Source organism: Balaenoptera acutorostrata, chromosome 9 (assembly GCF_949987535.1).
Source record: "Balaenoptera acutorostrata chromosome 9, mBalAcu1.1, whole genome shotgun sequence".
Lineage (NCBI taxonomy): Eukaryota > Metazoa > Chordata > Mammalia > Artiodactyla > Balaenopteridae > Balaenoptera > Balaenoptera acutorostrata.
The window spans coordinates 14,074,510-14,100,566 of NC_080072.1; the positions used below are offsets into that span (position 1 = coordinate 14,074,510).

At 46.7% G+C, this 26,057-nt stretch overlaps 1 protein-coding gene, 1 non-coding gene and 1 pseudogene across 18 annotated transcripts in view; 1 reads left to right on the forward strand and 2 right to left on the reverse strand.

Annotated features, from left to right (window-relative positions):
• The window catches only part of CELF1 (CUGBP Elav-like family member 1), a 72,562-nt gene extending 57,970 nt beyond the window's left edge, over nt 1-14,592 (forward strand). For 8 of the 17 annotated variants that reach the window (XM_057552125.1, XM_057552126.1, XM_057552127.1 and 5 more), the window contains 7 exons: nt 1,316-1,391; nt 2,867-2,995; nt 3,644-3,757; nt 4,500-4,685; nt 7,518-7,661; nt 8,102-8,268; nt 11,611-14,592. In XM_057552125.1, the coding sequence (XP_057408108.1) occupies nt 1,316-1,391; nt 2,867-2,995; nt 3,644-3,757; nt 4,500-4,685; nt 7,518-7,661; nt 8,102-8,229 (777 nt within the window). In that variant the 3' untranslated portion in view covers nt 8,230-8,268; nt 11,611-14,592. Of the gene's footprint in view, nt 1-1,315; nt 1,392-2,866; nt 2,996-3,643; nt 3,758-4,499; nt 4,686-7,517; nt 7,662-8,101; nt 8,269-8,356 lie in introns of all 17 variants that reach the window. The other 9 variants (XM_007181219.3, XM_057552122.1, XM_057552123.1 and 6 more) reach the window with 4 other exon arrangements.
• On the reverse strand, nt 5,387-5,493 carry LOC114237856 (U6 spliceosomal RNA). The gene has a single exon (XR_003623329.1). It is a non-coding gene; the product is annotated as a U6 spliceosomal RNA (small nuclear RNA).
• Nucleotides 14,593-16,091: 1,499 nt separating the features above from the next.
• LOC114237842 (cytochrome c oxidase subunit 7C, mitochondrial-like) lies at nt 16,092-19,293 on the reverse strand (annotated as a pseudogene).
• Nucleotides 19,294-26,057: the final 6,764 nt, after the last annotated feature.

A 26,057-nucleotide genomic window follows, 5' to 3' on the forward strand; every position in this document is an offset into this window, starting at 1 on the left:
TTTTAGGGAAGACTCCCCATTTTGTTGTCATTGCCACATCTAGCAAGCACATGATGGTGTATGTTGAGAGCTGTGGTCTCTTCATTTCAGTTAGACATGATCCCCGCCCTAAGAGCTCTTCTCATTTAGGGAGGAAGTGAAGTGCCAAGTACAATATGCACAGTCCACCAGTTGGGACTGAACTCGTTGCCCAAGGTATTTAAGAAGACAGAAATGAAGACATGTGAGTGCTAATGGACTGTGAAAGTGATAGTACCTCATCATTAATTATGAGGTACTGGAATATGTGGACTTAGAACTAGAGCAAGTAGTTCTTAATCTTTGAGGTAGCAGACCCCTTTCAGAAGCTGGTAAAAATTCTCTGTATGTACATTTTTTCATTCTGCCTCTGGAGGTTTGTGGACTTGCTGAAACACATATGGAATAGAGAGATTCCTGATGACAGAGGAACCAGGTCAGATGTTTATGGGAATGAATAACAGATTGAATAAAGAATCCAGAAACAAGAATACCAGGTGTTCATAAGGAACAGTGATTGGGTTTGAATGGAACAAAAGGTTTTAGCAGGTTGGTTAGATGAGGGTTGCAGTTTGCGAAGGTACAGAGTAAGGTCATGGAGGTCATAAGCTCATGGGCAGGTCCTCTTGTTTTATTTGTTATGGAACAACCATTGAAAGAGAATGTACGCTGAACGGATATGGACTGATCCAGCAATCACTTGGTCATCTGCAACAGTGAGATGAATGGGGCTAGATGAATGTGTAGCATTCTAGTTATGACAAGATTGATCTAGTCACAGGTTCATTGTGGCCGGTAAAGGATGACTCCAAGAAATACTCTGAAATGGTCAGGTTTGGTATTTTAAATAGTTGTGTGAAGCAGAAATTAGGTCTCCAGGTGGGAACAACGTACAAAATAAGATGTGTGGACCTACCAAAGGAGAATTTGGGAGAGGAACTAGAAATGGCAGCCACTAATATGCAGACACTCCTCTAAGCGGACTACATGGCTGCTTGAGTTGAGTTTAGTTCTCTCCTCTACCTCTGTCCTCTGCTGTGCTGCATTCTGTTGCCAGGGACTTGAGCTTGGCTTTGTACTCAACAAACACAACTGTCTTCTGGGCCAGGGCTTTAGCTGTGTTGTGTTGTCCTGTGCTGTCATAGCCTCATGTTTTTGTTGTGTTGGCTTGGGTTCTTGTCTTCAACTTTCTTCTCTGGGGGCCTCTGCACTCTCGCTTTGCTGTGCTGTAGAGTTACCCCAGATGCAGAACCAGCCCTCACTCTCACTCTTGTTCTGTTTTTGGTGTAATGTCTAGCTTTATTTGCAGCTCCTTCAGCAGACTGCCTCCTCTGGGAACCTCAACACCCTGAGCAGCCTCCACCCCATGGGAGGTAAGTGTCTCACTGCTGCGGAGGAGCGGCAGCAGCCAAGCCAACAGACCCGGCTAACAGCAGTCTGAGGGTTTCCTACCGTTTGTGCAGAAAAAAATTTTTTTTCCACTCATTACGTAAACCTGACATAAGATGAACATCCTAGGATTCAACTACCTTGTCTGTAGAAGGTGGCTCTTTAAGCTGTTGATGTCGTATTGCTCTGCGGTTGTCTGCTGCTCCTCACCCCCTTAAGTCTCTATTAAGGAGGAAGATGGAAAAGAGCTGTTAGCATCTGCAGACTATCTGCAGCTACTTTGATAAGGAGAAGATTGCAGGAATTCTTTATTTCCACAGTAAAGTGACTTTTTCAGTGACTCGCTGAGGAAAAGTCTAAGATGGCTTCAATGTGCATGGCTTTCCGTGAAGCTGCTAGAACCCAGGCAGTTAGTGTCTTATACATGTTATTTCTTAGGTGAATTACCTTTTTTGGTGTTAACATGCACAGAAAACTTAATTGGCAGATACCTGAGTTTATAACAAAAGGAGGCTCCACAGACAAACCTGAGGCAGGGGCTGTCAGGAAAGTTAAGGAGGCAGGGAGGGGACCGTTCCAGAGCTGCCTGCCTCTGCTCTGCTGCAGCGGGATAGGGCTAGGCAGGTGCATCTGAGGAAGGGCTGGTCTTAGGAAAACTGCATTATGCCATTGGGAAAAGTTTGACAGTGGTTCATTTTTGTCCCAGGGACTTAAAGTTTGCTGTGTTTTCGAAAAGTTGCTAGATTGTAAATCTGTGTTGTAGCCTTTTTATTCTCATTAATTCTCCACCCTCACCCACCTGCCTTTCCATTATCTAGTAAAAAGTTTGCCACACATTGTCAGTGTAGTTCAGATTTCTTGCTCTCCTTCTACCTGTGTTGCCTAGGTTCTACTTGGAAGTCTTTTCCTCAGTGTTTTTTCTCTCTTCTTTTTCTGATAATTAATCTACTATTCAAGTGGTGGTTTCTTCTTTGTTCTCTCTACTATTGCTGTTTTCACGTGTATCCCCCTGTCATCTCCTCCATTGCCTTCTGGATCTCTACTACATTTTCTGCGTTTTCACCTCCATTGCAGAGAACAGAGCCCCTGTAAAGTGTGAGTGAGGGGCTCAGATGCAGACCCGTTCTCTGCCACAGGGTTCGGCATTGCTCTCTTAGACACCGGGCTCCATGGTAGGCCACAGGATCCACCCCTCTTTTCTGGTTTCCTAATTGCCCATCCGTTTATTAATGCTCACTTGGGCTGGCATGCTATTGGATTAGACATCTCTTATCTGAGGAAATGTTCAGTTTCTGAATGAGTTGAGTGAGATCTGAATCTTTTTGGAGCTCTGTAGTATTGCCTGTATCTAGAACAATTCCTCTTTGGGACCAGCCTTCTGCCAGTGTGCACGGTCATTGCTGGAGTGGATATGAGGCACCCTTATCTGCTGGCTGATCTCTTGCTTTGGATGTTGCAGGGTTAAATGCAATGCAGTTACAGAATTTGGCTGCACTAGCTGCTGCAGCTAGTGCAGCTCAGAACACACCAAGTGGTACCAATGCTCTCACTACATCCAGCAGTCCCCTCAGCGTACTCACCAGTTCAGGTAAGCATGTATAATAGGGGCCAGTGTGCCCTTGTGTGCCTCGGGCAGAAGCCCAAGAGAGGAGTGTGTCATTCTGGAGAGTAGTTAACACCCATTTCCAACGGGGTCAGATCATGTACAGTAAATTTTCAAATGGCATTTTTATTTTAATTAATTAATTTATTTTTGGCTGTGTTGGGTCTTTGTTGCTGCACTCCGGCTTCCTCTAGTTGCGGTGAGTGGGGGCTACTCTTCATTGCGGTGCACAGGCCTCTCATTGCGGTGGCTTCTCTTGTTGCGGAGCACAGGCTCAGTAGTTGTGGCGCACGGGCTTAGTTGCTCCACGGCATGTGGGATCTTCCCGGACCAGGGCTCGAACCCGTGTCCCCTGAATTGGCAGGCGGATTCTTAACCGCTGCACCACTAGGGAAGCCCTCAGATGTCATCTTCTGACTTAAGAGAAATCTCGTAGTTTTTAGTTTGTTGTAATCATCACTTGCTTCTATGTCCTGCAGGGACAGTTATCAAAATCAGCAGCTGGGGGGAAAAATCAGTAACTGAAAAACATCTTTATAAAGAGAATACTTGAGTAACATAACTTGTGCTTTGGTTCCTGTTGACCTGAGAAGGTAAGTGTTGGTCTGAGTTTAACTCCTGGATGTCTGACAGCAGGGTCCTCACCCAGCTCCAGCAGCAGCAGCTCTGTCAATCCCATCGCCTCCCTTGGAGCCCTACAGACACTAGCTGGAGCAACAGCAGGCCTCAACGTCAGCTCTTTGGCAGGTGAGGGCCAGTCCCTGGATGTCATCGAGCCATTCTTTGTGCAGATAGCACATTTTAAACAATTCTGGTAGGGGTGCCGTTAGAATGAATGATTGGGGTGGCCCAGTGAAGTTAGAAGTGATCATGGGAGTTTGAGTCAGACCTGAGTTAAATCCCATCTCTGCCCCTTAACTACCTGTAACTGAAGACCACCTTTCTAAGGTCATTTTCTCATCTGTGAAGTGGGAATAGAATACTTTGAGGGTTATTAAGTTAAATGAGAACATAGGTAAAGTGCTGAGCACATTACTTAGTACAGTGTCTGGCAACTAGTACGTGCTCAATAAATGTTAGCAGCTATTTTGATGATAGGATTTGCCCACATCTTGTCATAGACTATATGTATCCCTTTTAGTCCCCAGTCCTGGGACTCTTATTTTACCACGTTCCAGCTCTTTGTGAGAAGATGGCAGCAAAGCCAAAGAAAAAAAATGGGGCAAGTTGTATAAGTGGTATCACTTCTTGCACAGGTTGGAAGAAGATAATGGGGAGAGCCGCACCTGGGTGTGGCATTTTTAAATGTCCCTATTAGCCATAAGGCCTGGTGAGTGTCCCAAAATCTGACCAGTCAGAGGAATATTCCTCCTCAGGGAGAAGCTAAGAAGGAGATGAAAGGGCGTACTTTGGAGTTTGTCTTTGGCATCGCTTGAGTCTTTCCAATCTGTTAATCCTGCTCTTCCCCCCACCCTCACCCCCAACCAAGGGATGGCTGCTTTAAATGGTGGGCTGGGCAGCAGTGGCCTTTCTAATGGCACTGGGAGCACCATGGAGGCCCTCACGCAGGCCTACTCGGGGATCCAGCAATATGCTGCAGCGGCGCTCCCCACTCTGTACAACCAGAACTTGTTGACACAGCAGAGTATTGGTGCTGCTGGAAGCCAGAAGGAAGGTGAGTGCCAAGGGAAACTGGAGTCAGGGACAGGGGTGGGTGCTCCATCTGACCAGCACTGAAAAGCAGGGCAGAGCCCAGGAGAGCCATGTAGGTGGTCAGGCCAACACTTCTCTTTTTTTTTTTAAACACTTCTCTTTGGCAGTGTCAGGGGTAGACTGAGAAACTGTGATCTGCTTTCTGGATGTGGCTCAGGTCAGAACCTCTGTATTCTCTCCTGAGATGGGGCTGCAGTTTTTAGATGAAGAAACATACTGGCTTTATTGTGTCTGACACCATTTGGCAGTCTGCAGTCTGTTTTTTTGTTTGTTTTTGTTTTTTACTGGGGTATAGTTGCTTTACAATGTTGTGCTAGCTCCTGCTGCACAGCGAAGTGAACCAGCCATATGTAAACACATATCCCCTCCCTTGTGGATTTCCCTCCCATCCAGGTCACCACAGAGCACCAAGTAGAGTTCCCTGTGCTGTACAGCAGGTCCTCACTAGTTATGTGTTTCATACCAAGCGGCGTACATATGTCAATCCGAATCTCCCATTTCATGCCACACCCCCGCCTCCCCCCCAACCGTGTCCTCACATTTGTTCTCTACATTTTGTCTCTATTTCTGCTTTGCAGATAGGTTCATCTGTACCATTTTTCTAGATTCCACATATATGTGTTGATATACGATATTTGTTTTTCTCTTTCCGGCTTACTTCACAAATATATGGAACGCTTCACGAATTTGCGTGCCATCCTTGCCCAGGGGCCATGCTAATCTTCTCTGTATCGTTCCAGTTTTAGTATACGTGTTGCTGAAGCGAGCACTGGCAGTCTGTCTTTGTTAGGAAGTCTTCTCTGTGGATTATAAATTGTCAGAGGATATCTTCTGTCTAGGTGTCCCTTTTAGCTCTGTCGTTTGGCATTTCCCTCACTTTCTGATCTATGCTTTTCCTAATTGAGGACAAACTGAAAGGTGATGAGACAGGAAGAGTTATGGCCCAGGGGTTGATGGAGTGGGAGGTATGTGCTTTGACATAAATGGTATTAAATTCAGGAGAGGCTTTTTAAGCAGAAAGAGGCCTGAAAGTGGTTTGTATGAATAGAAGGTGCTGCCAACATCTCTGTGCTCATATATGACTGGGTTTTCATAACCAGGAGCTGGCAAGATTTAAGCACGAACGCAGGAAAAAGACAAGTATCCTCTCTTGCTTTAGCAGCAAGGAGCCTTGGTGCAGTGCATCCTTACCGGCTCTAAATTGGACATTTATGTGCCCTAGGATGTGGTAGTGGGGGAACTGATGGAACTCTGGAGACAGACAATAAACAGAAGCATGAGGTGTTCCAAATGGTGCTCTGAAGAATGATGAGCAGGAAGGAGGAATAGAGAGTGCCAGAAAGATAGCATTTTATATAGAGAAGGCGGTCTCTCTAAGTTGTCGTTTAAGTAAAGACCTTAAGGAAGGAAGGAAGGAAGGAAGCAAGCCATGCATATATCTAGAGGAAGAAGAGTAATGGGGCAGAGGAACAGCAAGTGCAGAGACCCTGAGGCAGCAGTGTTCTGTATGTGTTTGACAACAGCAGGGAGTCCAGGGTGGCTGGAGACTGGCTGGACTGCGATTGTAATGAAACTCTTTTTTGGAGATGTGCCACATACGCACAGTGGACTGTCACTCAGCCATAAAAAGAATGAGATCGTGCCACTTGCAGCAGCACGGACGGGCCTAGAGACTGTCACACTGAGTGAAGTAAGTGAGGCAGAGAAGGCCAAGTACCATACGATGTCACTAATATGTGGAATCTAAAAAAATGGTGCAAATGAACTTATTTACAAAGCAGAAAGAGTCATAGATGTAGAAAACAAACTTTATGGTTACCAGGGGGAAAGGGGGTGGGGAGGGATAATTTGGGAGATTGTGATTGACGTATACATACTATATATAAAATTGATAACTAATAAGGACCTACTGTACAGCACAGGGAACTCTACTCAGTACTCTGTAATGACCTGTATGGGAAAAGAATCTAAAAAAGAGTGGATATATGTATATATATATATATATATATATATAAAACTGATTCTTTTTGCTGTACAGCAGAAACTAACACAACATTGTAAATCAACTATATACCCCAATAAAAATTTTTTAAAAAACCTCTTCTTTGGTCAGGAAATCACTGAGTGTAAATGGTTGAAGAGGAAAGCATATTCTAGGTTTGAGCTTAGTTGTTTATCATAGGCACATTTTAAAAATATGTTTTTACTGAGGCACAATTTACATATGGTAAAATTCACCCTTTTGGGAATATAGCTCTGTGAGCTCTGACGAACACACGTAGTCACGTAACTGCCGCCACAGATGTAGAACATTTCTATCACCCCTAGACATTCCCTCATGTCTCTTTGTAGTAGGTCCCTGCCCCACCTGCCTCTGGCAATTACCAATCTCTTTGCTGTCCCTATAGTTTCTAGGCACAATTTTGAAACCTGTTTTATTTATAAGCTCTACCTCCTTTTCTGTTGTTCCTCTACAACCCTGTAGTCTCTGGTTTTATTGCACCACACGCAAATCTGCCTACTTACTGTCCCAGCACACCATCCTCCCACAAGGTCGAATTCTGACCTCTGTCAATGAGACAGAGCTCGAGAATGGTGAACGGGAAAGAGGGCAGGAACCTGTTTCAGTGATCGCGGTTCAGCTCCCTGCTTTGTATTTAGAGAATCTGTTTAGTTCTCCAGGTGAATTTCTGTTTGTTGGGATGCTGAGAGTTTTAGCACAGGTGGAAATGAGAGTCAGTTGGTGCAGAGGATGAGTGTGCTTGACACTGACCTGTTCAATGGGATTTTGAAGGTCCAGAAGGAGCCAATCTGTTCATCTACCACCTGCCCCAGGAGTTTGGAGACCAGGACCTGCTGCAGATGTTCATGCCCTTTGGGAATGTCGTGTCTGCCAAGGTTTTCATAGACAAGCAGACAAACCTGAGCAAGTGTTTTGGTATGTTGGTGTTTCTTCTGGTGTCGGGAGGGTTAAGCATTTTTACCAGTTAGAAAGAGAAGGGGCTGATAGCAGAAAGAGCTGAGTTTGAGTTTATAGTTTAACTTAGCCTGTGGCAGGTTACATTACCTCTTTTTGAGCCTCAGTTTTTTTCATTTCTGTAGTGGGAATGATGATTTCTACCCACACTGTCACTCCAGAGGTAAAAATAATGTATGGAAAATGGCTTGGCCAAAAAAACTTTAAGGTACTGTGTAGATGTCAACTGCTACTGTTAGCAACCTGATTTATTTCATGTGATATAATTTCAAGAATTCTTGTCCCTGCTGAGAAAAATTGGGATTTGAGACTAAGCTCATAAGGTATCTCTTGCATAAGGAGGATTGAGAACCTTCCTGCTTCGTTATGCCCCTCACCTAGGTTTCTGCTTGGACACACAGGTTTTGTAAGTTACGACAATCCTGTTTCGGCTCAAGCTGCCATCCAGTCCATGAACGGCTTTCAGATTGGCATGAAGCGGCTTAAAGTGCAGCTCAAACGTTCGAAGAATGACAGCAAGCCCTACTGAGCGTGCTCCCCTCTGAGACTGGAGTGAGAGGGTCTTCTGGTAAGTGGGGGAGGAGCACCCTTAATGATTCGAAGCCCTAAGGCTGTGTGTTGACAGCCCTGGACCCTGATCCCTGCCACTCTCGCAGGCACAGCTTGCCCTGAAGACTCGGCTACTGCCTTCTGTGGGAATTTCGCTTCGTACAGAGGACAAGTTTGTGCTTTGGTTTCCAGTGTTTTACTTTGGAGTTTAGGTGCCATATCCTGAGTTTTTTTTCTTTATTTAAAAGTTTGCTGTGTTTGTAACCAGTGTGTTGAGAAGGACCAACATCAAACTGCCCTGGGGGAGGAGGGGGAATGGAGAAACATTAAAAAAGAAGATCAGAATTTGCCCCAAACTACCCAAAGAGAGAGGACTGAGTGAAACAAAAAATTGACCCCCAGAATCTTCCTGAGCACGAGAGTGAGTGAAATGAGAACTGACATCCAAGAGCTTTTGGGGGGCGGAGGAGGTGGGGTTGTCTTTGGAGAGTGAGAGTGACTTGACACCCAGCAGCCCTGGGAGCTGGAGGCTGAAACTCCTCCATAGCTGCCTTCTGTGGAAATACTGAGTTCTTGCCACCTAATTTTTAGATTCTTGTCTGGGATTTCTGCCCCTCTTTCCTAAGAAGAGGCTAACAATTCTCTGGAAATAAAGCACCTGTTAAATTAGCCTGATATGTGCAAAAAGCAGGGATATATCACCCATTACCAGCTTTCCCAGCCAGCCACTGGTGTTGGATTGGCCCTGCCCTCCTGGCTGGTGGCTGTTAGGAAGCAGCAGCCGGTCAAAGAGGTCGTTTTTAGTTTACTTCAACACCAAACTATTAGACCGTGGCCCATTTCTACCAGGTCCCTTTAAAGAAGGCCTCTGGGGAAGACACTGTCTGGTCTCTTCTTTATAGTTGACCACAGCGAGGAATGTCTCTTCCATCCCCAGCCACAGGTTTCTCACGAGGGTAGATCCAAGAAGGGCTTACAGCATCTAGGTGAAGGGAGCACCTCTCCTGAGCAGACTGACCAAAAGCCATCACGCTGGGGGAGGAGAAGCCTGCTTCTTGGTGTACCTGAATCGTAAGGTCCCGTTAAGCCAGTGCTGCGTTTGCCAGTGGCCAGCACTCAGCACTTAAAAGGGTTAAGAAATCCATGTTTGCCTCCTTGGTTGAGATGTCCCAGATGTAGTGTCAAAACGGAGGCAGGCCCCTCTTCTGCCCGCTCCAGCCCCATCTTCTGCTCTTGGCGACAGAGGAGACAACAGGACGTTTACAACCTCCATATGGATTTAGTGTTCATTTACCTCAGCATCACCGTGTTCGTTTTTGTCCTCGTGCTTACAGTTAGCTCCCTGCTGCCTCCCCCAGGTCTCACTGCAGCCCTTGCCTGTGACCCACACAGCCTCTGGGCTCTGCCTCTGCTCCCAGAAGTGCTGCGGGGGCAGAGAGCCAGAAAGAACACGCTGTTGGGAATGTGTACCTGGGCAGAGGTGGCCCTGTTAAGATACGATCTTAGCCAAGGCTAGGGGCCGGGTCCCTGGGATCTTAAACCTCACAAACATCAGTCCTGACCCTTAGCAGCAGAGGTGAGATTAAAGGGGTTGGTTGGCTATTAAGTCAGATGGGGGCTCTCTCCTTGTCATGCTGTCCATTTGGGCCACAGACAAGGATTGACTGTCTTGCTGTTGTGCAGGTAGTTGGTGGTGTTGGATTATCCCATTGAAGCTGGGACAGCTGTTCCCTTCTCATAGTGATAACTTGGGTCTGTTGTCCTCTAAGAAACGTGAAACGTACTTCTTAAGCTGAACCACGTAAACTTGAATTCCACGCACTGGGAGAAATGTGTCCTGTGTTTCAAGGATAAAACTGTTCCAAAGGCTTCCAGGGTCATGATGGGATTTTTTAAATAAATGCAAAAAATAAAAATAAAAAAGAAAAAAGACAACAAAAAAAGAAAAAAATGCTAGGTTGGGGAGGCGCTGTTCTGAATCCCAACCAGCTGGAACCAAGAATGTCGTTTCTATTTTTATAGAAGTTTTATACAGCTCCGGGGTGGAGAATATTTATTACCTAAATTATATCTCTGGAAAAGGCCAGGATTTTGTAGAATCCAGAATGTGATTGTTGTACACACAGGGTGCTGTGTATGATTGAAACTACTGACTTTCTGTGGCCGTTTGCAGCTCAGCTAATCTGCCAGAGGGGGAAGGAGTTAATGCTGTGAATTGGCGGAGGAGAGAGCTGTGCTCCCCAGGGTGCTGCCGGTGCTGTGATCGCTAACCTGTTCTGTCTTCCTCCTTGGCCATTGTGGGGCTTTCCAAAGCCCAGAACTCCACTCTTCTTCCCACTTTCTTCCCTTTCTCTCCCTCCTCCCCCAGTTCACTATTATTTGTACACGATTTGCCCTGGGCTCCAGGACCTTATGAAACCCCTTCCCTGTTGACATGAAAGGTAAAGGTGTAATCAGCCCACTTTGATACCACACTCTGAGGTTTCATACCTGCTTGTGGGTTCTTGTTTCTAAAAGGAGCGTGCACCTCAGCAGGGTCCGGGCTGCCACAGCGGCCAGCTGGTGAGCCCAGGCGCTTCCCTCTGTTCTCTTGTCCCCCGCCCAGCGAATTCCCACAGCAGTGCCGCCCTTGAGCACAGTTCTCTCCCTAGGCCAAAGATGGTTTTGTGAAGAAGCTGCTTCCCTACAAGTCTCACGGTGTGAAAGCGTCAGCTCGGAGAGGGGAGACTCGCAGTCAAGTCTTAAGCAGCCCTTTTCTGTTGTGTGGGGGTCTCACGTGTATAAGTGTTTTCTGCTGTAGTTCTGTTTCTTACTTGGGTTTCATCATGAAAGTGATTTACCTTGAATGCAGCCAGACACTGTCTCCTGGGTCCAACATGAGTGGCCAGGGCCTGCGTGGAAGCTAAGAGCTTGGATTTCCGGGAACAAAGGGCCATCCCCGTAGGATTGAGGACAAATCCTGGCCCTCTTCCCTAAAGAATTCTCCCCACCCCAGCCTGCAGCTTTGACTTTCTCCCTGAGTCTTGACCAGGAGTTGAGGGAGAGGCTGAGGCTCTGCTCCACCAGAGAGACCTTTTCGGATGTGTTTGGGCGCTTCTTGGGAAATCCAAGCCTTAGGTTCCCTCTGTCTCTGGCAGTTGGATGTTTACTCGGTGTCCTCCATGTCCTTTTTTGACTTTTCCCTGTGTCCATTGTTAGCATGTGCGAAAGTTCCCTGTCATTACCCAGCCCCTACCCCACCCGCCTCCTCATTTCAGGGCTGTACAACAGTGAGTGTTCCTGTTCTCTCTCTCTTTGTTTGGATGTATTGCTCTGTGTAACTCAGTGGGTCTCCCTCTTTCTGGTTTGTTTTTTTTTCTAGATTCCTGCCGTTTGTTCATCGTTGTGCCTAAAGCATGTCGATGTGGCGTCAAGTACATCGTCCAAATCCCTGTCTCTTCAGCTTCTCTGATGCTTGAACTCTCACCTTTGACCTTGTGTTGACCTTTGATGCTGACGTGTATTTTTATTATGTTTGTTTCTTTCTTTGTTTTTTCTTTTTTCTTTCCTTTTTTTTTTCTTTTGTGCTGCCAAATTGGTTTTGCTAGAACGACTGCTGAAGGGGAAATATTTAAACTTGCATTTGAATATAAAAAAAATCTATTTTTCTAGAACTTCATAAGATAACCACTTGATTTTGTGATTCCAATTCTTTGTAATTGTCTTCAGAGCAGCCCTACTAGCACATACCGCGTGGTGTTTGTATTTCTGTGAACACACAGCCAGTCTGTTTCTAGGCTTTGTTTCTCTGTGTGCTTAGTTTTAAAGACAACTTTGAAGTAAACAATGAAATAAAAGATGTCACTAAAACCTTTGAGGCTCCTGAGCACATTTTGCTGATATAGTTTGTGGGGCTTGAGGAGACCGCATGTGTTTCTATTTTTGTTTTTCTGAGTTCTCAACTGCAGAAAACACCTGAACCCTTTTTCCTTTTTGACCACCGGCTGCAGTTTGGGCCCCAGCCAGCCCTTTTTCTTTTGTGGTTCTTCCCTGGAGCAACCCTGCCGGGAGTCTGCAGATCCTTCTGGCCCCTTCCCCTCAGCCCTGCTGTGCCCACCTCCATGCTTCTTCCTACAGTCTCCACAGCAAAATGTGATGCTTTGATTTTTTTGTTTTTGTATTGTTTTTGTGTTTTTGTTTTGAATTTTTTCCTTTCCTACTAAGATTATGCCCAGAAAAAACAAGTTTTGCATGTTTCCTGCTGTTTCTTCACACCTTCGTATATATCACCTTCACCTCTCTGTTTTCTATAGTTTGTGCAGAAACTGACCGGTTTAAAAGGGTTTCAAAGAAGCTGTTTTAAATTGTTGTGGGGTTAATTTTTTTTTCCAAGATTGTATTATTTTTATTTTGAAGTGGCAACTTTCTCCTCTATTGCCCTTAGAGCGTTTGCCTGTGCACTTAGACTGTCACCTCATACGGCCTCCGGGTCTCGGCGGGGCCTTCAGGAGGCCGGTTGCTCTGCTCAGAGGCGGGTGGGAAGGGGGTCCAGAGAGGCACAGGGGCAGAGGTAGAACTCAGAAGGCGGCTGTGGGCGGGCGAGAGGCTAGTGAGCACCCTCAGCGCCGAAGAAGGAGGGCGCTCTTAGCCACTCGCAGGAGGCCGTCTGCGCCCCAAGTGGCAGTACATCTGCAGCGCTTCTCCTAGGTGACAAGCACAATACTACAGTCTTCACACTGTTTACAGCCCTGGGCACCAGCCACCCCACACTGGCTCCTCACTGCAGCTCGGCTCTTGCTCAGCTCGTGGGGTGGGGGTTAGGGCGGGTTTGGTTTTGTTTTCGTTTTTGTTTTGTTCTGTTTTGTTTTAATTGGGTGAAGAGCCAAATAGCTACTGTCCCTGGGTGCCAGGCAAGCCAGTTCCTTGGTTCCCTGAGGGGAACTTGCCCTCCTCTCTTGTGGCGCCATCCAGCCTCAGGGTCTTAGGGACTTGAGTAGGAATGTGAAGGGCAGAGGGAGGGGTCAGAGGAGGTGAGAGGTCACAAGGTGGATCTGTGGAGGTAAGAGGTTGCAGAGGGAGGAGTTTGGGATAGATCCCACCCAGGCCTAAGCTGCTGGTGGGTGAGAGAGCTGCGAAGTAGGATTTCCAGGGAAGGATGGAGAGGGGTAGCCGAGGGACTGGGGGGCGGGGGGTGGGAAGGTAGAAGCACTGTTAGCGTCCTCTACGCTGGGGTTGATAAAGGAAGGGATCTCGGCAGAGTTTCTGCTCCGGGACCTGGCAGGTTGCCTAGTATTATGCTTGAAGCCACTCTTACTAGAAGGAAAGGGCGGCCAGGTGGAGGTCCAGTGTACGGTAGGCTGCTTAATTTCTTCGAAGGGGTGATTGGATGGAAAGAGGCCAGGAACCCCAGCCTGAGCGAGACTGCCGTGCACCCCACAGTCTGACTGCACAGAGCTGCCTCTGTTGGCAGAAGGCGCTGAGGCTCCCCTTCCTGTGTATTCAGAACCCATGTTTGCCAATATATTTTGCTTTCAATTCCAAGAGGAGCTCTGGGAAAACCTGTGGATAAAACCAAATGCCAAACGTTGGACGTTGTTTCCTTTTCCTTTTCTCTCTCTGATTGTTTTAATTGTTCTGTGGTGGTTTTAATGGATTTGAGACCCTGGAGCGGCAGCTGCCTTTCTGATTTCCAGCTGCTTTTTGTGAATAATTTAAAAAGAAAAAAAAAAAAAGAAACTTTACATTTTGGAGACAAACCTGTGTGAGTTTTTTATTGGTACAAACGTTGTATTTAACACTAGGGGTTTTGTACAGTTTTTTGCCTTTTCTACTAGAAAACAATGTAAAGTGATTTCACAATGTGAAGAGAAAAAAATTGCCACTATGACCAAACGCACAGTCTGTTCTGCAGCAACAATGGGATTCAATCAACTCAAAGTCGTGATTCAGCCGTAGAAATGCTTTTTCTTTACCTTGTTTGAGCTTTTCCTTTCTTTTCTGTTTTGATTTGCAAAAGAAAATGTCTTTTTTGTGTGAACTTGTGTTGTACTATGTAGAAAATTATGGATTTTACTTTAATGGTTTAAAAAAAAAAAGGCAAGAAGAGCCCTTGTCGCTTTTCTGACCTGATCACAGAGTTTGTGTAGTGGATTAAAAAAGAAAAAAAATTGTTACCAGTTTGGAGCAAGGGAGTATGTGTCTAAAAGGAATCTCCTTCCTTTTCTGTGTGTTTTTCCTTTTGTCCCAATAGGGAACCTAAATCTGTTTTAATTGCACAGACACACGGACAAAAAGTCATTTTGTATCTGCCAAGTGTGGTACCTTCCTTTGTTTATTTGCTATTAAACTGTTTGAGAAGAACTGACGTTGTCTTCAGAGTCACTGATTGTTGGGGTAGGTGGCAGCCCTGGGGCTGGAGGGGTCGGCGGCATTCCTGAGGAAGGGGTGGGCACCCCGGTACGGCTGCATTTTGATGCACCTGTTAACATGCAGTGGAGCCACCCCAGGCTCCTGAAAGAACAGAATTTCTTCCAGAAAACTGCCTTCTCTGTCATCCTGCATTCTTCTCAGCATCCCCGCTAATAGGGAGGCGCTTTACAATTTTTTGGCAGCCTTCATTTTTGTGCTTCTTCTGTTGCCAGTAGTGGCTGCCGCCTTGCAGAGCTGGCCCAGACCTGTGAGTGCACGTCCCTTCCTGCTGTGGAGTTCCTGCACCTGGGGAGGCAGCCAGCGAGCACTGAGGCCCAGAGCGTGGGGCTCTTCCTCTCTAGGTCTTCAACGCTCCAGGCCAAAGTGCTGCAGCTCCTTTCCCCTCATTTGGACCTCAAAACAGGGTCACAGAAGGGCATTTCTAAGACTTCTTGGGTTTACTACTCAGTAATTCTAGGTCACTCTCTGAGTGAGGCCCATACTTGGGCCTCCTCAAACCTCTGTGAACTGCAGATTCAGTCAGCCCCTGAGCCAGGAGTCCCAGGCCCTCTGGCTGAATTATAAGTTTGTCTGCTCCTTAGCTGCCACTGCCATCCTCATCCTCTGGGAGGCCAGTCTTTGTGAAGCTGGTGCCTGTCTAGGGGCATGCAACCAGCAATGGCCTGTGGGTGGGCCAGGCCTCAACCTTCTCATCAGAGTTGCTCTGTGGGGGGTGTGTCTGGAGTAGTATTTCCCAGTGGGGGTTGTACTGGGTACTAGCCCATGAAATGTTTATGCAGTAATTGTCCTAGCTAATGTTCATTGACTCTTCACCACCCTCCTAGTGCTGTGGGAAACACTCGATACACATTATATGCTCTAGTCTTTATAACGCCCCTGGGAGGGAGCTACGGTTTTCATCCCCATTTAGCAGATGAGCAAGCTGAGGTTAAAAGAAATGGGGTTGTGGAATCCCGTGGTGGTCCAGTGGTTAAGACTCCGTGCTTCCACTGCAAGGGGCACGGTTTGATCCCTCTGGTCGGGGAACTGAGATAACCTGCATGCCGCATGGCATGGCCAAATAAATAAATAAAAATAATAAAAATACTTTATTTGAAAATAAAAATCGGGTTGTTTTTTTTAAAAAAGCATTAATCCCACCCTCCCCCCAAAAATAACCAGAGTTACTATTTTTTAATGCCATAAATTTATTTACAAACGTATCTAGTATGTTGAGTTCAACAGTTTGATCCTTTTTTCAAAGAGAGTGCACCTCTTAAAATGCTCCTCTTCATATCTGTCTCATGGATTCCCCGTCCCCCATCCCCACACCCCCCCACCCCCACCCAAGGGCTTGTGGGATCTTAGTCCCCGGACCAGGGATTGAGCCCCAGCCCCTCAGCAGTGAAAGTGCGGAGTCCTAACCACTGGACCACCAGGGAATTCCCTCATGGATTATTTTTTAAGCAGTTGGTGTCTTACTATAAAGAAAGGTGCAGTAAATCGAGATCCAAAGTACAAAGTCATCATAGCCAGTAACCGCCACTTGTCTTCCACTGAAAATGGCAAATTCTTCCCTGGACTCTCCTCTTAGTGGCTCCTACGGACCACAGAGGTTGTGAACCTCCAGATGCTCTGTCCCAGGCTCAGAGACTGAAGGCAGAAGAAATGGCGGCAGCACACGAAGACCTCCTTCCCTCACGACCTTGTTCCCCTGTGTCCAAAGTTACTATTAGATTTCATTAAGTCCTACACACATTTTAAAAACTAAGACTGGGATCAAACTAAAAAGAAGAAATTGGGTTGCTCCTGGAAAGTGGTGTGCACTGAGAGTCAAACCAGGTCCGCCTGACTTCCAAGCCCTTTCTCTTAACTACTCCCAAGGAGAAGTAACTCCGTCAATGCGAATCAGTGTGCTTTAGTTAGCCTGCGCAGTCCTATCACACACGGTTTGCATGCTGTCCACTAGGCTCTCGGGAAGGGACCTTTGAGGGCGCCTACAGCTCTGAGGCTCCCTCGGTGGTGCATCGTTTCAGCTTTGCCCTCAGAGCGGCTGTCTCGGTGCTAAAGGGGTAACTCAGCGCTCCAAGTTGTTGGTGTCAGCGTGCCCCTGCAAGGTGCCACTTCCCGTGAGGACTGGAGTGCTTCTTAAATGTCACTCCTGCCACGCAGTTCTTTCCTAGATCTGTTGCCACCGAAGCTACTCTTTACCCCGTGTTTATTTTAATTTTTTTTTTTTTTTTGCATTGTGGTAAAAATACATATAGCAATTTTCTGTTTTAACCATTTTTAAGTAAACAGTTCAGTGACATTCAGTACATTCAGTGTTGTACAACCATCACCACCTAATGTTTTAAATCAACTTGAAATCCACCTTTTATAACTTCACCTCATTCTGACCATTAATGTTTGTGAAGTTACAAGTTTGGTGTCCTAATTGTAAAATACACATTATTTTAAAATACACATTGGGGCTTCCCTGGTGTCACAGTGGTTAAGAATCCGCCTGCCAATGCAGGGGACACGGGTTCAAGCCCTGGTCTGGGAAGATCCCACATGCTGCAGAGCAACTGGGCCCGTGCGCCACAGCTACTGAGCCCGCGTGCCACAACTAGTGAAGCCCACACGCCTAGAGCCCGTGCTCTGCAACAAGAGACGCCACCGCAATGAGAAGCCCACGCACCACAATGAAGAGTAGACCCCGCTCACTGCAGCTAGAGAAAGCCTGTGCACAGCAACGAAGACCCAACGCAGCCAAAGATAAATAAATAAACATTTAAAAAATGTAAAATAAAATACACATTAAGGGACTTCCCTGATGGTCCAGTGGTTAAGACTCCACACTTCCACTGCAGGGGGCACGGGTTCGATCCCTGGTTGGGGAACTAAGATCCCGCATGCTGAGCGGTGCAGCCAAAATAAAATAAAATACACATTAAGCTGCATAACCATCAGTATGTATAAAATGTCCATGGGGTGGCTTCTCAAAGAGATCTGTTTCACACTTTGGGGAATTGGGTCAGGGTGGAGAGTCAGGGGCTTCCCCATGGACTCCCTTCCCGTACCTGTTTCCTCTATGAGTAGAGGGTGGTTGAACCAGAAATTGTCTCCCACTTAGCACAGATGTTCTGTAACTCACAATTGAGGTGGTAGATCTTCGTCTTAGGACTCCTGTATTCCTGAGATAGAACTTGATATAAAAATAGAATGAGGACTTCCCTGGGGGTCCAGCGGTTAAGACTGTGCGCTTCCAATGCCGGGGACGCAGGCTCGATCCCTGGCCAGGGAACTAAAATCCCACATGCTGTGTGGTGCGGCCAGAAAAAAAAAAAAAAGGATGTTAAGTACAATTTGAATATCTTCCAGTTTAACATCATACTTAAAGGCTGTTGTTTCTCTTTAAAATTTACCAAAAAAAGGGACTATGCCAAAGATACTATTTTTAACCTCAAAAAAAAATTTAGACTTGTGCATCTTTATAATCATATATCTGTGTCTTAATTAAACTCTTTCTTCTAAAAACCCACATGCAGTCACCTTTTATTTTTGAATAGATTCCTTAGGCACCTAATGGCCACACTCCTGGTTCCCGGCTTACTGGCTTTCTCGGTCAGTACACAGCCTCCCTAACTCTCCCAGGTACTTGCCATGCTGTGCTCACCTGAGCCTCTCAGTCCCTGGTGAAGAAAAGCCATCGGGAAGGAAATGAAAGAGCAGGTTTGTTCCTTCACCTCTGGGAATGTCAAACTAATGTCTGATAACATTGTCCTTCCAGGAGGGATCATAGATGGCTTTTTCTTTTACCTTCTGCCTTTTTCAAGCTCTTTCTTTCTCTCTAGGGAGTCCTTTCCAACCCCCCCCCCCCCCCCCCCCGCCCACCACCATCTGGTGTTCAATTTCTTTTGCATACATTGGCTTTCTCTTTACTGGTAAAGGCTCCAGCTGTTGAGAGGACTGTTGTTCTTTTCAATCAAAGTCAGATCTTGGGATGGGGAAATGAACACATTTCAGCCGGGAACGGCTGTCCCGACACTCCTGCAGCCAAGTCTATGGGACCTTGGCCCTGCTTCCCTCCCCACACCCCCATCCTCCATGCAGGGTCCCAGTGACCTGAGGCCTCCTGAGGTTTTGGGTGTTTTTATACTGTCTGATTGAGGTATAATTCACACACTATACAATTTGCCCACTTAAAGCATCCAGGTCCAGTTTTGAGTGTTGTGCAACCATCCCTACAACCTAATTTTAGAACATTTTCATCGTCCTAAAAAGAAACCCCATACTCATTAGCAGTCACTCCCCTTCCCCTCCTCATCCCCATTCCCAGCCCCTGGCAACCACTAATCTTTCTGCTCCGTAGCTTTGCCTGTTCTGGATTTGCCATATAAATGCAGTCATACAGTACGTGCCTTTTGCGTTTGGCCTCCACTTATACTTACCTCCTGCGGCATTTTCTTCTTTCCTCCCCATGCTTGAAAACTGCTCACAGCAGTAGCCTCGGACCACCTGCTCCTGCCATTTCTAGCGCTTTTGAGCTCGTCTCCTCGCACTCCAGCCGTGTTTGTGCAGCGCCCTGTCCCTTCTTCTCCCAGCTCCTCCTGTTACCTGCTGTGTCATCTGCCTCGCCCTGAGTCTGGCAGTCTTCTAGACCTACCTGCATCGTCCAGTACGATTACCCATTAGCCACTGTAGCTATTAATTAAAATTAAAAACTTCATCTCTCAGTTTCACCATGAAGCCACACGTGACTAGTGGCTATCATGTTGGACAGTGCAGAACAAAGAACATTTCCATCGTCACAGTCAGTTATGGTGGTTGGGACTGCTCTGGGGAGTTACTTTGCTTTTAAGAAAACAGAACAGCTACCGTTTATGAGTTGTAGCCCCTGTATTCGTCCACCCAGCAACTGGCAGCATAGGAAGGTGGAGACTGAGACAGAGACACTGCAGTTCTTCTCTGTCACAGCTCTACTAGGAGAGTTGGATTTTCACCCAGGTCAACCTGACTCCAGTAACCCTGCAGAGCATATTCCTCTGGGAGTGAATGGTGGACCTTGGGGGCCCTGGTTTACATTCCACCTTTAGAGTGGAGCTTCATGAAGGCGGGGACCATGTACGTATTGTTCTTCACAGGAGCATTAGGGGCTGGTAGATAATAAGCATCCAGGAGACGTTTAATGAGTGAGTAAATGAACAAATAAATATCAAAAGGTGACTGCTGGGCTTCCCTGGTGGCGCAGTGGTTGAGAATCTGCCTGCTAATGCAGGGGACACGGGTTCGAGCCCTGGTCTGGGAAGATCCCACATGCCGCAGAGCAGCTGGGCCCATGAGCCACAATTACTGAGCCTGCGTGTCTGGAGCCTGTGCTCCGCAACAAGAGAGGCCGCGATAGTTAGAGGCCCACGCACAGTGATGAAGAGTGGCCCCCACTTGCCACAACTAGAGAAAGCCCTCGCACAGAAACGAAGACCCAACACAGCCATAAATTAAAAATAAATAAATAAATAAATAAATAAAAATCTTAAAAAAAAAAAAAGGTGACTGCTTTTGTCCAAGAGCTTCCGGATATGCTTTTTTCCCCAACTACATTACATTCGAGTTTTATTTAGAAATTTCCATCCACTCCAGAAAGAAAGGGAATAACTTATTTTCACGTCTGTTTATAGATTACTAGCTACCAGCCAGTACCCAAATTCTCTGTAGGCCCTCAGTGGCTGTGAAACAAATGATGGCCAAGTCCCTTAGAGCCACTTTACAAGAATCCTGCTAATATAGCTTCTTGCCCCGTGAGGAAATTGGTGGAGGGGAACCTACGTGTGGTCCTCCAGCCCTGGGAATGCCACCGACCTGGTCATTCCTGAAGTGGAAACTGCCCAGAGCCTGGGGCTTACATGACACAATGGCTTTTTTTTTAAAGTTATTTTAAGGTTTGAGGTTTTTTTTTTCCCCAAAACATAATGTTATAGACTAGGACTTAGCGTGTGGTGGGAAAAGCTTGGGTTTAGGAGTCTCTTAATCTGATTATAACACCAGCTGTGTGACCTTGGGCAGGTGACTTGATTCAGCCTCAGATTCCTCACCTGCCAAATGGAAATGAAAACACCCACCCAGCAGGGCCGGGAAGATGAGAGAGTGTCTCCAATGTTTAGCACACTGCCACCCTTGGCAGACATGCTCATTCAAGTCACTAACGACCCTAAGTACATCAGAGTTAACAGTGAGCATTTCCGCATCCCATAGCCCCTTGATAACTGTCAAACAGATGGGGGAGTACGCTTCCAGAATTTCTCTCTGTATACAAAAATATGTACACATATAATGATGTTTGCTAATAAAAATGAGATCATGCCTTAATGTACAGAATGTTTGCATTTTTTTCAGTTACTTTGTCACGGGCACCCTTCCATCTGGACATATACACTGGAATCTACCATTTTCACTTTTAGAGACTACATAGCATTTCATGGTTTCTCAATGACTGTCCTATTGGACACAGGTTATTTCTAGATTTTTCACTATTATAAACTGTAAGAGCCAATTCAAGGAAGGTTCAGGAGGTCCATTAGAGGGGCATTAGTGCAACATCTTGTTTTCAAAGCAAGTTCTTATTTTATCGTCTCATTTGGTTTTCACAGAAACTTTGACAGAAAGGTAAAGCTCCATTTACAACTAGGAAAACGAATTTGTCGAGAGGGACAGATGTCCCAAGGATCCCGCTAATCGTGGCAGAAGGGGCCTGGGACTGTCCCCTCCAGTTACATTTGTTGTGCAGGGGCTATAAATGCAGGTGCCTGCAGGAGCCAGGCAGGTGATGCAAGCATGTGAAAGAAGGCCAATCTAAGATGACAAGTGACAATTGGCTCAGTGTCAAGGCAAGAATAGCAAGAGGTGGGGACTGTGGGCGAACGAGAGACATTCTTGGTCTCGAGGCCAGACACCAACCACTTGACTGGTTGACATGCAGACTTATGGGCCCGGGGATTGCTTGAGCTTCCAGTCTTCAACAGAAGCAGGAAATGCCGATTCTTATATGAAATCTCCCAGATAAAAAGTGTAGCCAACCAACTTGGAAATCATCAGCCCTTGCATGCCAGATTGTGAGCCCTGCTTCAGGCCCAAACTTCATTTTCTACTTTCGATTATAAAACGGGGATCTAAAGTGTACCAGGCCGCGTAGCTGGTACCTGACACAGCGGGCACTTGGAACAAGCCCCCAGGCTCCTGCTGTCCCATCACCCTGTGAGGTTAAATGGCCCAGAAGAGACTCATTTTGTGACTCGACCTCCCGGTTCCGGGGGCCTTTTGTCAGCCTTCATTGCTGGGCTTTGGTGAGCAGGGCTTGATTCCGTTCACCTTTTCCTTAGCCTTCTTTGTATACATTTCTTCTGCTCACCCAGGCCAGAGCCTTGGACAGCATTCCCAGTGGGCTTGGGTGTGTCCAATGAAAATCACTGATTCCTGAAGGCGGCTGTCCAGTTCCCCTTCACTTTTCTCCCTCTCCTCTTTTCCGGGACAGTATCATGGTTAAGAGTAGGACCACTAGAGTCACACTGCTTGGGTTCAGTTCCTGCTCTGTCTCTAGGTCGCAGTGTGCTCTTGGGCAGGTGGCTTTACCTCTGCGTGCCTCCCAGTTTTCTGTAAACTGGAAGAAATGCTCAGCTTAGGAAATGTTAGTTCTTACACTTCTTTTGGTCTCCTCTCACTTTGCCAGGAGCTGTGCAGGTGCTGGTGGTACAAAGACCACACCCTTGCCCTAAAGGAGCATGACCTTGACCTAACTGTGTGCAGTGGTCAGCAAATTGCTGACTCGGGGGCAGAGGAAACTGTCAAGTTTTTGAGTTTTGCAATCATTTGCGTTCCCAGGTACCCGTAAGGCTGTGGTTCCAAGTTCCTTTGGGGATGCTGAGGCAGACTGCCCACCTCCCTTCCCTGCTGTCAAAGACTCGACCCGAACTCGTGGCTGGACTATATCTGGTCTACAAATGGGAGAGAATCTGCTGGCTCTTCAGCACTTGCCCTGTGCGCCCAGCTTCCTTCCCCTCTGGAGGTTAACATCAACCCAGGACCCACCTTCCCAGCTGAGAGGAAGATCCCGGCCAACTCTCCTGTGCCAGTGGTTCCCCGACTGTCCCCCGCTTTCCCAGCTTCCTGTGGTCCTGGTTCAAGAGCACGTCCCCTGGGGCGTCCCGGTATCCTCGTCGAGTCCCAAGGGCCTACTCCTGCATCCCCTCGACCTATGCTGAGCATGCACCCCCGCCCCACTCCCAGATTGCCCCACTCTGGACCCATTTTGCTCGCAGTAAACAGGAAGTCATCTCTGCCTCTACTCAGTTTCCCCAGGATGAGGCAGACATGGCAGATCGGCTGTAAGCCTGGAGCGGTTGCTTTAAATTTCAGAATTAAACTTTCACTTCTCCCCTTTTTTTTCCCCATTAATTTAACATATTTATTGAGTGGCCACTGTGTGCCAGGTCTCGCTCTGGAGACATAGTCAGTGATGAATGAGATGCAGTCCCTGCCCACACATCTGAGTGGGGGAAACAGACACTAAGCCAATAACCTCATTAATGAATATGATCAATCTTGTATCAGAATGGAATGTAATTCTCTATGAGTGTAATAAGCTGATCCACCCCAACTAGGACTTAACTGGGCAGAATGTCAGGGTAGGGAGGAGGAAATGGACCACGAGGGGCAAAGGCCCTGGGGCAAACAGGTTGGCAGTTCCTCACAAGTTGAACACAGAGTTACCTATGACCCAGCAATTCCACTCCTAGGTATATACCCAAGAGATATGAAAACATATGTCCACATGAAAACTTGTACATGAATGTTTATAGCATCCTTATTCATAATAACCAAGAAGGGAAACAACCCAAATGTCCATTGACTAATGAATGGATAAACAAAATGGTGTATTGTACAATGAATACTATTCAGCCATAAAAAGGAATGAAGTTCTGATTCATGCTACAATATAGATGAACCTTAAAAACATTATGTTGAGTGAAAGAAGCCAGTCACAAAAGGCCATATGTTGTATGATTCCATTTATATGAAATGTCCAGAATAGACAAGCCCATAGAAAGTAGATTGTGGTTGCAGGGTGTATTCGTTTGCTCAGGCTACCATAACACTGTGCAACAGACTGGAGGGCTTAAACAATAGAAATTTATTTTCTCACAGTTCTGGAGGCCAGAAGTCAGAGATCAAGGTGTTAAAAGGGTTGGTTTCATTCTGAGGCCTCGCTCCTTGGCTTGTTGGTGACCCTCTTTTTCCTCCTCTGTGTGTCTATATCCTGATCTCTTCTTATGACACTAGTCATATTGGATCAGGGCCCCCTCTAATGACCTCATTTTACCTTTTTAAAGATGGTGTCTCCAGGGAATTCCCTGGCGATCCAGTAGTTAGGACTCCTCACTCTCACTGCAGAGGGCCCGGGTTCGATCCCTGGTCAGGGAACTAAAATCCCACAAGCCAGGTGGCACAGCCAAAAAAAGATGGTGTCTCCAATAAGTCACATTCCAAGGTTGGGGGGTGCGGTCTACATGTCAACACCAACATATGAACGGGGGCACAATTCAGCACCCCATAACACGAAGGAATGGGGGGTGACTGCTAATGAGCACAGGACTTCTTTTCAGGGCGATGAAAATGTTCTGGTATTAGTGCTGATCAATGCACAAATTTGTGAATACAGGCACACCTCGAAAATACTGCAGGTTTGGTCCCAGACCACCACAGTAAAGCGAACATCACAATAAAGCAAGTCACATGAATTTTTTGGTTTCCCAGTGCACCTAAAAGTTACGTCTGTGCTATATTGCAGTCTATTAAGTGTGCAATAGCATTATGTCTAAAAAAACAATGTTCAGACCTAAACTAAAAAACCTTTTATTGCTAAAAATGCTAACCATCCTCTGAGCCTTCAGTGAGTCATAGTAATAACATCAAAGATCACTGATTACACCTCACCATAAGAAACATAATAATAATGAAAGAGCTTGAAATATGAGAATTGCCAAAAGAGAATTGCCAAAATGTGACACAGAGACAAGAAGTGAGCATATGTTGTTGGAAAAATGGTGCCGATAGACTTGCTCAACGCTGGTTTGCCACAAATCTTCAATTTGTAAAAAACGAAATATCTGCAAAGTGCAATAAAACGAGGTATGCTTGTATACTAAAAGCCATTGTCCACTCTGAAAGAACAAATTTGCCCTGGGGCAAGAAGGAGTCTGGTTTGCAGAGAGGGAAGAGAAAGATGGGGTGAGTCGAGCTGGTGGGGATGGCAGGAGCCTCTCTCAACCCCATGAGCCCCAGCACTTCACTGGTCTGCTCCCTATATAAGACTTTGCCCTTCTCCACTGTGTCTGGCATTAAAATTCATTGTAAGGGACCCTTTCAAACTGGGACTGGGATTGGAATTGGGTATTTTTTAAACCTTCAAAGAGCAACTTCTGTTCCTCATGGGCAGTTTGCCATGGAGCATACGGACGCAGCTCTAGATAACCTCTTGCTTATGGTCACATAGTGTTTCCTGTGTGTCAGGCACTGTTCTAAGTCCTTGTCAATTACTAAGTCATTTAGTTCCAGCAGTCCAGTAAAGGGACATCCCTGCAGTCCAGTGGTTAAGACTTCGCCTTCCAATGCAGGGGGTATGGGTTCAATCCCTGGTCAGAGAGCTAAGGTCCCACATGGCTCATGGGCAAAAAGCCAAAACATAAAACAGAAGCAATATTGTAACAAATTCAATAAAGACTTTAAAAAATGGTCCACATCAAAAAGAAAGAAATCTTAAAAAAAAAAAAAAATCCGGTAAAGTAGGAACCATTATTCTCCTGCCCAAAGTCACGCTGTCCATACAGATAATAAACGGCAGAGTCAGAATTCAAACCCTGACAGCCTGACTCCAGGGTCCACGCTGTTACCCACCACACTGTGCTGCTCATGGCAAGCCTGTGGGTTAGGGTTTATTAGCCTATTACAGCCTCATTTTACAGATGAGGAAACTGAGGCCCAGAGAGGTGAACGACTTGTTGGCTGGGGTCGGACTGCGAGTTAGGACACGTTGGGATGGTGTGGGCATGTGCACAGGTAAGGGACCTCGGCGCCAGTGACTCACAGGGACAGAGCCTGGGGTCGGTGGGTCTGGGGGGAAGGTTGTGATGGGGAGAGGCCCTAGCCTCCCTGCTGCCTGTGTGCCCAGCCTCATCCCTGCTTTTTCCAGCTCTCAGCCCACCCCTGGAGGCGGCTCCTTGGCAAGGCTGCAGGGAGGGCCTGCCCTGCCAGGAGGCTCAGGGCCAGTGTCAGAGGTGCTGAAGAGACACCCAAGGGGATGCCTGGGGGGCAGGCACCTTCCTCCCAGCTCGGGGGTGGGTGTGGCAGAGGCCCCGCGTGACCTTGTGGCTGACATTCCTTGGC